Source organism: Polypterus senegalus, chromosome 2 (assembly GCF_016835505.1).
Source record: "Polypterus senegalus isolate Bchr_013 chromosome 2, ASM1683550v1, whole genome shotgun sequence".
In the NCBI taxonomy this organism is placed as follows: Eukaryota; Metazoa; Chordata; class Cladistia; order Polypteriformes; family Polypteridae; genus Polypterus; species Polypterus senegalus.
The window spans coordinates 284,268,399-284,278,062 of record NC_053155.1 but is presented as its reverse complement, the minus strand read 5'-3'; the positions used below and the strand labels follow the sequence as shown (position 1 = coordinate 284,278,062).

Here is a 9,664-nt window from a genome sequence, read left to right as displayed (position 1 = left end):
TCCATATACTGTATGCCTGTGCACCAAATGTTAGTTTGGAGTACAGTACTAGGCTTTCTTGGAGTCACTGGAGGGGATCCTAGGTGGGGATTCCATAGTTCTGCTGGGGAGACTTCAAAGCTCATGTTGGTAATGATGGAGACTCCTGGAAAGGTAGAATTGGGAGGAATGGCCTCCCTGGTCTAAACTTGAGTGGTGTTTTGCTATTGGACTTCTGTACTAGATATAGATTGTGCATAATGAGCAATATATTCAAACATAAGGTGGCTCATAAGTGTACCTGGTACCAGAGCACCTTAGGGTAAAGATCAATGATCGATTTCATAATTATATCATTATTTGCTCTGCATGTTCTGGATACTTGGGTGAAGAGAGGGACAGAGTTGTCAACTGATTACCACCTGGAACTCTTTGAGGTGCTGAAGAACCCAATGGACACACCCATTATAGAGGAGGCAGAGCCAGAAGCCAATGGGGGTTCAATGTTCATTTCCCTTAGGGAGGTCACTAAGGTACTTACGTAATTCCAGAATGGCAAAGCACTGGAGGTGGATGAGTTCCATCTAGAAATGTTGAAGACTAATGAACATTGTTGGGCTGTCATTGCTGATACACCAGTTCATTGTTGTATGGTCTTCAGGAGCTGTGCCTCTTGAGTGGCAGACAGCAGTGGTGGTCCCCATTTTTAAAGCAGGGAACAGGAGAGTGAGCTCCAGCTATCAGGGGATCACATTCCTCAGCCTCCCTGGGAAAGCTTAAGACAGGGTACTAGAAAGGAGACTCCACCCAGCCGTGGAACCTCATCCAGGGGGAGAAATGTGGATTCTGTCCAGACCTTAGAATGGTGGACCAGCTCTTTAGCCTCATGAGGATTCAGGAAGGAGCATGGGAGTACACACATGTCTATATGTGTTTTGTGACTTTTAACTTATAACAGTGTTCCTCTAGGGATGCTGTGAGGGCTACTGAAAAAGTATAGAGTTCCAATGCCCCTAATAAGAGATATTCAGTCCCTGTATAATTGCAGTGAGAACTGTGTTAGCATACTCGGAAAAACTTCACCATTGTTTCCAATGGGTGTGGTATTCCACTAGGGCTGTGCTTTGTCTCCAATCCTGTTTGTGATTTTCATGAACAGGATTGGAAGTCATAGCCTGGGAGGGAATGGAGTCCAGTTTGGTGTCCTTAGAATTACGTCACTGCTTTTTGCAGATGATGTGGTCCTGTTGACTTCATCGAGATGTGAATTCCAGCACGCATTGGCATGGTGCAAATGAGTGTGAAGTGGACAGCAAGAGGATCAGCACCTAAAAAGTATAAGGCCATGGTCTTCAGTAGGGATAAGGTTGACTGTCCTATCCAAGTGTGAGAGGAGTTACTGCCTCTAGAAGGCGAAACTTCTGATTTACCAGTCGATCTGCGTCCCTACTCTCACCTATTGTCATAAGCTTTAGGTAATGACCGAAGGAATGAGATAGCAGGTGCAAGCGGCTGAAATGTATGGCAGGCAGCAGTATCCTACAAGCCTTTTTGTTCATGAACAATGCCTTGTTGAAGATAGTGATGAATTAACAAAGATTTTGTAGTCCTCCTGAAAAGATATATTGTTTGTTTCTCAATAGCCAAGTAAAAAAAATAAGTCAATGGGCTTTACGAATCTGGGATGGATCAGAGGTTTTAAATCAAGATGTTTAGAAATTAATAAGTTAGGCTTCATTACAGTTAAACTGAATAAAAGTAATACTTTGCTTCAGACTCATTAGCCATAGGTAAATGAATAGTAAATGCTATGAGGCGACCACAGAGAGGTACATGATAACTAGTAACATATTGAACTGAAAATCAACCATTTAGATAGTGTTTCTCATGACTATTGGTTAAACAAATAAGGATAATTAAATCAATCAGCAATTGAAAAAAAGTTGAACGCTGCACCTGTAAATGAACTCTGAAACATCGAAAACTCTCTGGAAGGTAGCAGTGACATCTGCTGGCTAAGGTAAGATTTTAAACTCATAAAAAAGTTTACTCAAATTTTACTGACATCCTATATTCAACTGCATGCTTTTTTTATCAGTTCTTAGCATATTGTAATCAAGACAGCACTCATAACACTAAATCATTTGTAACTGCTAAATGGTGCAACTCCTCAGGCATTTATAATTTCCAATAGTCTTGCTAATAGCTAAGACAGCCTCACAATTCTCACCCTGTCTTTTTGGAAAAAAATCTATTTTGCTTCTTTTTCTTGCCCTGCTGTCTTATCCTTTTTGTATTCTCTAATAAATATTAGAAAAAACCTTTGCTTGCATTTGTCTTGAAACACGCTTTTTTACTATTTTTCCTCTCCACAAATTTGGGCATTTTTTTTAAAAAATATTTGCTATTTCAAACATGTATCCCCATTTGTGTTGACAGAAAGCATGATGGCTGAATTTGGGGTTACGTGGCACAGTGGTTCACAAGTTCAGACCTGGAGGACCACAGTAGCTGCAGTTTTTCATCCCAACCTGTTCACAATCAGTCAGTCATTTCACCTTGAATTGAGCTCAATGTTTAATTTAATTACACATTTTTTATTTTCTTATTTTGCATTAGTGCAGTAGCCAATCAGTAGCACAAGGTTTACATTTATAATAAACTGAGACACATCTAGATCAGCAGAACATCTAGAGCAGTAATCTCTCTTTTGTCATTTTCCTACTAATTCACCTTTTTTGTTTCTTTAAATGTCTTCTGACACTTTAAACTCAGCCCCATCGTTTTAGACTCAAATAATATTGCTACATTTAAAAAAATACACCAAATCATAAACTTCCTCATTGATTTCAACTGCACGGATTAATGAGGTACCAGAGCATTCTATTAGTAAATATGAAAACACTATCTCCTTGATCAAGTCGTGGCTGACAGTGAACTCCTGATTTCAAATTTTACACTTTTCGAATAGATTTCTCTTTCAACCAGGCGTGTAGGCCCCTGGGACCTGTCAATGACTGATTGTTCCATCAGATCTATTTAATCCGCTTTCTTAAATAATTCTGGGGTGGATTGAGTTTTGGGTGGGTCACCAGTGGAAATATGAACATCTGTTTTCCTTTTTGCTGCCTATTTGTTTTTGATTTCAATGAAAATTTGACTAAAAAAAAAACCTTCCCAGTACAGTTTTATGTCATTAAAATGCTGAATTGCACCCAAAATCACATTGGAATGTTTTTCTTTCTTTTCACAAAAATGGTAAAATTGCTGCATCACAGCCAAACCTGCCCACAACCCAAACCCACCATCACTATGTCTTTCTTGAACATTCTAATTCAGCTGAATACAATTTGACAGACGGACTATTATTAAGTAAATGATGGACTGCTTCAACTTTTAAATCACACCGTAGTCTACTTTCTTTGTTTACCACTTTCTGCATTTTGTCCTTTTTTTCTAAATGCATTTATTTCTTTTTTGTAAAGATTTTTTTGAATCTTGAAAATTTTAATGTTGTAATTTGGATACATATTGTAATTTCTTTATCAACTACTAGCAGAATACCCGCGCTTCGCAGTGGAGAAGTAGTGTGTTAAAGAAGTTATGAAAAAGAAAAGGAAAAATTTTAAAAATAACGTAAGATGATTGTTAATGTAATTGTTTTGTCACTGATATGAGTGTTGCTGTCATATATATAGACACAGACACACACACATACATATATATACATACACATATACTGTATATGCATACATATACATATACATATATATATACATATACACATATATACATATACATATATAGCAAAATCCCCGCGCTTTGCAGCAGAGAAGTAGTGTGTTAAAGAAGTAATGAAAAAGAAAAGGAAACATTTTAATAATAACGTAACATGATTGACAATGTAATTGTTTTGTCATTGTCATGAGTGTTGCTGGTATATATATATATATATATATATATATATATATATATATATATATATATATATATATATATATACACATACATATCTACATATATACAGACACACATTTACATACACCTATATCTATCTTTCTATCTATCTATATCTATCTATCTATATATCTATATCTATATCTATATATCTATATCTATATCTATATCTATATATCTATATATATATATATATATACATACACATATCTCCTTTGGGGTGCGAGGAGCTGTTGCTGGGGGTGCCAGAATCCATTGAGGAAGAAAAATTTAAAACATTATTTGTACCAAATTTTAATTTATCTATCCATTCCTAAATAATTAAATGGGCAGGCTATTTCGTATTAGTGCAATATGCTGCTTGTTAAAACGGATGACTCCTAATCTTACGTGCACTTAGTGCTGCGTGGGTATTATATCGTATTTGTTCAAGTTCTATTTAAATTTGAAATATAAGTAATTTTTATTTGGTCGACAGAAATATGTTTAGTAGGAATGAAAGTTAAATTTAATCATCATTGCATACATTTTTCTTCACCATAGAAATTGAAAGACTAAATCCAACTTCCATTCCTACCAAAGATATTTCTGGCGACTAAATAGAACCTACTTATATCCAAATTCGAGCTATTGAGCTGTCGCCTGCCTGCCTGAGTCACCCTCGCTTCCCAGTTACTTTTTTACCGTTCATTTAATCTTGGCTAGTCGCGGAAATATTATAACATGGAAGGAGGATTACACCGAGTATGGCTTTACCAAAACAATTATTGATGTCGAATAAAGTATCCATCATTCATAAAGCTTCAATTGGTGATCTGGTTTTCTGTGTTAACTTCATATTTTTTCATACTGCGAGGGTAAAATGAATCGTTAAGCGCTGATATAGGCCTATATATATTGAATATATTGAAATAGTTTTACTATCAAATAATGCAAACAGTACGCGGCACGTGCTTCGCCCTAATTCTGGGCTCATCAGGCAGTACACACTCACTGCACCCACTCTCGCGAATCGAACCTCAGACGTCAGCGCTAAAGGCGAAGCCTCTCATGTTGCGCTATGGTGTGTGGGTCGTTTATTTGACAGTATGTAGATCGGTGTATATATATATTTTAATATATTTTGAGAATGCAACGTATAGTTTTGTCCAGGAGGAAAGCAATGTTGCCTCAAATCAATGGTAACCTTTTGTAGGGTGTGTCCCTGAGACGTATTAATTGTCATCGCGAAGCAGAGCCTTACTGGAAATTTGAGGCATTTCAATTGAAATGGGAGATCAGAGGGTATAACGGTGATGCCAGCAATACATTCAGAGTGTGGCGATCTGCTTTTTTTGTGTAGCTGCCTTCACGCAGCCTTTTCGCTGCTTTATAAACAAACGCCATATAAAGCCATCACCTTGTCAATTGTGTAATGCGTTTTTTGAACAGGTTTGATGCATGGAAGTGATCACTCGTACTGCGTTCAGTAAGTTCACGTGAGCTGCTCTCTTGTGTGATGTTGCGATGTGCACGGCTTAATTTAATGTTATCTAAGACCCGGCACTTAAAAGTTTCTGGCTGCACTCCGGTTGTAATATGACGAAGCTGTGCGAGCTCACTTTTGAGAATACAAGTATAGTTGTCCAGGAGAAAAGCAATCTTGCCTGAAATCAATGGCATCGTTTTGTAGGGTCTGTCCCTGAGACTTATTACTTGTCATCGCGCAGCTGAGCCTTACTGGAAATTGGAGGCATCTGAATTGAAATGGGAGATCAGAGGGTATAAAGGGGACGCGAGGAATACATTGAGTGTGGAGAAACTCTAGAGACAGCGTGTGTATTAACTTGTGGATTTTTCTGTGAGTATTTGGTGGCAGTGTGATGAAGTTGCTTCGGAAGACGGCGTTAGCCGCGGAGCTCAGCTCAGAGCGAAATGACGTAAATGGGAGGGGATATGATGACGTGACTCCCCCACCCGCCTTAACTGTCAATCCCCCACAAACACAGTCTCTCGGAATTTGCATAAGTACACCCCTTCACCTGCAATTTTAACTTCGTTACAAAGTGATCAAAACTCTCGTTTATATCCTGCGTCCTCTCATTAAACTTGTATCCCGCATTACCCGTGAGCATGAGAAACACCAGCGGCAGCCTGTCTATTAACTTAATTTAAAGTTTACGTTTACACCTTGCTTTCTTTACGAAGTAGCAGCACTCATGAATATGGTAGTATATGTCACTCGCTCGCTTCTTATTGTTTCGCTGCCTTCTCAATTATATAATGCATGTTTTCTTCAGCACGTTTTTGAGCTCTTCCTGGTTTTCTACGTAGTGTGTTGACAGTCAGTTCACGTGATTACGTGGGAGGCGTGATGATGTCACACGAAACTCCGCCCCCAACAGCTTTCCAGCTCAACTCCATTACAGTTTATGCAGAAAAATAGCTTTCAGTTCTGACCATTACGCGTAGAATTTCAAAATGAAACCTGCCCAACTTTTGTAAGGAAGCTGTAAGGAATGAGCCTGCCAAATTTCAGCCTTCTAGCAATACGGGAAGTTGGAGCATTAGTGATGAGTCAGTGAGTGAGTGAGTGCTTTGCCTTTTATTAGTATAGATTATGTATTCTGGCAGCATTGAGATCTGCTCTTCAGAATGATGCATGGGCCATAGATCTTAAAAAATGGGTATGTATGCTATGGATATTACAGTAAACGTGAAGTAAAATAATCCTTTTTTATTATTTTGGTAAAACAAGAAATATTATCTGAAGACATTTCATAACATTTTATTTATGAGTACACATTGCATATTCAGTGACATGTGTTAATTCTGAGGGGAAGAACATGATGTTGAGTGATTGGCTGATTGAAGATCACGTGAATAGGCATATTGAAGGCTGATTGAGTTGTAGCCAGTTAAGAAATTGGAGCATAAAATGGACAAAATGAGGTCAAGTTTAAAGAGCTAATAATGACAATTAGCAACAAATGAAGAGGATACCACATAATAAAACAGAGAATGGTGAAAGGCTGCAGTTACTTCAGACCCACTAGTGTGCTCATTAGTAAACAACAGCAAGAACACCAGGCGTATTGGAATGAAAATAATGATAAGTATGATGAACATCTTAAAAATAAAGATAAAAACATTAAGGTAACTGTATGTAACATAATGCAGTATTTACTAACAAACATGTAGAAGTCCAGTTCTGTATTTTTTGAATACACAAAGACTGGAAAATAACAACTTGTTTAATTAAATTAGGAGTCCAGTTGAGGACTGGAGAACCACTGGCCTAGGATGAGTCCTGTTCAGAGGCCCCATACCTGTACATTTTGTGTATTTGTTTTTGAAACCTGTAATTCCATCTTTGCTTTTTTAAGAGGCAAGTGTAAACAGAAAAGCTGGTAGGAGTAGAAAGTGAACAAACAGGTAGACAGATAGATAGATAGATAGATAGATAGATAGATAGATAGATAGATAGATAGATAGATAGATAGATAGATAGATAGATAGATAGATAGATAGATAGATAGATAGATAGATAGATAGATACTTTATTAATCCCAAGGGGAGCAACTGACTGCTGACTCTTTTTCAATTTTTTAAGTCAACAGTACATTTCCTTGCAAAAATATTTCAGGGAATATTTTCAAGGTGGTCCCTGCCCATTTATCATGTTTCCCACTACTGCCAATCCTTACCACTTAAAAAAAAAAAACTTCTCTATAGATGCAATACTTTTTAGATTCCTGCAAATGATTATAATAGTTAAACCAAATAAAAGTTGATTGAGACTGTATAATTCTGTATCTTCAGATCCCTCATGTATAGGGTATTTTTCCTTTTCAAGGTAGCTTCTTGCATGCTCTATAAAATACTCAAACACCTATAGCAGTTATTCTTTGACATCATCTTTAAGACAGTGGCTATGGGTTACTTCACCTCTTCCTCAGAAGAAAATTTCCTTTCTTTCCATTTTTCAAACACTTACACCACCCTAATACCATTGACATATTCATTACCTGCGTTCCATACACTTTATTCTCTTCTCTTGGCCACTTTTTACAAAGCAGGAGTTAAACTATTGGGTGTGTGAACTCAAGAAATACAGTAGCCAGTCCTACTATATCGTCACATGGCTTTGACTTTGATTCACACACCACCAACCAGTTGCAGCATACATGAGATACTACAATCATTCTCCAAGCTTTTCAGTGAGTCTTGTGCTTATTCTTTAATGAGCCCTACTTTACAGTTCCTTTGAAGAATTAAAAAAAAATTGCTATCTTAATGATATGTTACTTATGCCATTTTAATTTATAAATTTGGTCTATGTCTATAATATGTTTATTGCATTTGTTTAGTGGGAACTATTTTTGTTTGAAAAAATTTGATGAAGTTATTGCGAATTTGTTTTGTATGAATACCATAAATTATTGGGTTAAGAAAAGGTGGTATAGTTATCATTAATGTGCCTATTGCTTTTGTTGCATTGGGGGTGATGTTTGGAAATCTCAAAGCTATAATTGAAAACAACACAGTTGTTTCAAATACAAAATAAACTGTCAGATGTGTAGCACATGTATGGATGGCTTTTCTTTTGCAGTTACTTTGTGATTTGAATAAGCATGCAATTAATATTTTGACATATGTCCATGCAATTACTAAAAATGATGAAGTGGTAACAAAATAAGTAATGAAGAGTCCATAGATGTTGTTCACAGTTGTATCAGAACATGACAAAACAAATAAAGATCCATTAAAGCAATATGCATGCACTATTAGTGATCGACATCTTGTTAGTCTAACAGTAAGTGTTAAGAGAATAACAACTAAAACAAAAGCACATCCCCAAGAAAATGCACACATTTTTACAAGGGTTTTGGTGTTCATAATAATATTGTATCTTAATGGATCGCATATGGCAATATACCTGTCTAATGCCATTGATGTTAGGATAAGGTGAGCAGAAGTAGCATATGAATGGATGCAAAATGCTTGAATAACACAAGCTTCAAATGAGATAATTCTTGTGTCAGTCAAGAAGTCAGACATTAGTCTAGGCATTAATGCTGTACTTCCAATTAAATCACAAACAACCATGTTACATAGCATCAAGTACATTGGCTCATGCAAGCTCCTGTGGAAAACAATCACAAATAATAAGGTGGAATTAGCAATTACAATGATTATGTATGCAGTAAGTGTTAAGATAAACAGAGGTACTCTTGCTTCTTGTGGAACAATAAAACCCTCCAAGATTAGACTTGATGAGTTATCAAAAGACATCATGTTCTACCAAGGAGTGAATCAGAGGCTGAAACAAAAAAGAAACAGGAAACAAAATCAGAAGCATTATATTATTCACGTTACCCATCCATTAGTCAACTTTCGAAATATTTTTTTCACTACATGGTCAAAAGAAGCCGATTTTGACAGATCAACAGTAAGGGAGGAAGTCGCTAAAGTTCAATAATAAACATACAATTTATTCAGAAACAATGTCTACAAAGCTACTTTGTTTTATATGGGTTGGTGCTGCTGCTTCATTCAGTAAATCCTTCACTAATTCTCCAAGTACCTGTGTGGAATTTAGTTTTGATACTTAAATGATTCTGTGTGGGAGTGATCTGGAACTGGATTTAACAGGCTGGAAAGTATTATGTTGAGAATATTTACAATCTACACAAACCAGAGATCTGTTACAATTGGCAGAAATGCAAGGGAAAAAACATCATGTGTT

At 36.7% G+C, this 9,664-nt stretch overlaps 1 protein-coding gene across 1 annotated transcript; it reads right to left on the bottom strand.

Annotated features, from left to right (window-relative positions):
• Nucleotides 1–8,268: 8,268 nt before the first annotated feature.
• Nucleotides 8,269–9,213, bottom strand: LOC120524569 (olfactory receptor 52H1-like). The gene has a single exon (XM_039746401.1). The coding sequence runs from the start codon at nucleotides 9,211–9,213 to the stop codon at nucleotides 8,269–8,271; it is 945 nt and encodes a 314-aa protein (XP_039602335.1).
• Nucleotides 9,214–9,664: the final 451 nt, after the last annotated feature.

Excerpts from the sequence above, each read along its gene's own strand:
- LOC120524569 (XM_039746401.1), bottom strand. The coding sequence starts at position 9,213 with ATGATGTCTTTTGATAACTCATCAAGTCTAATCTTGGAGGGTTTTATT.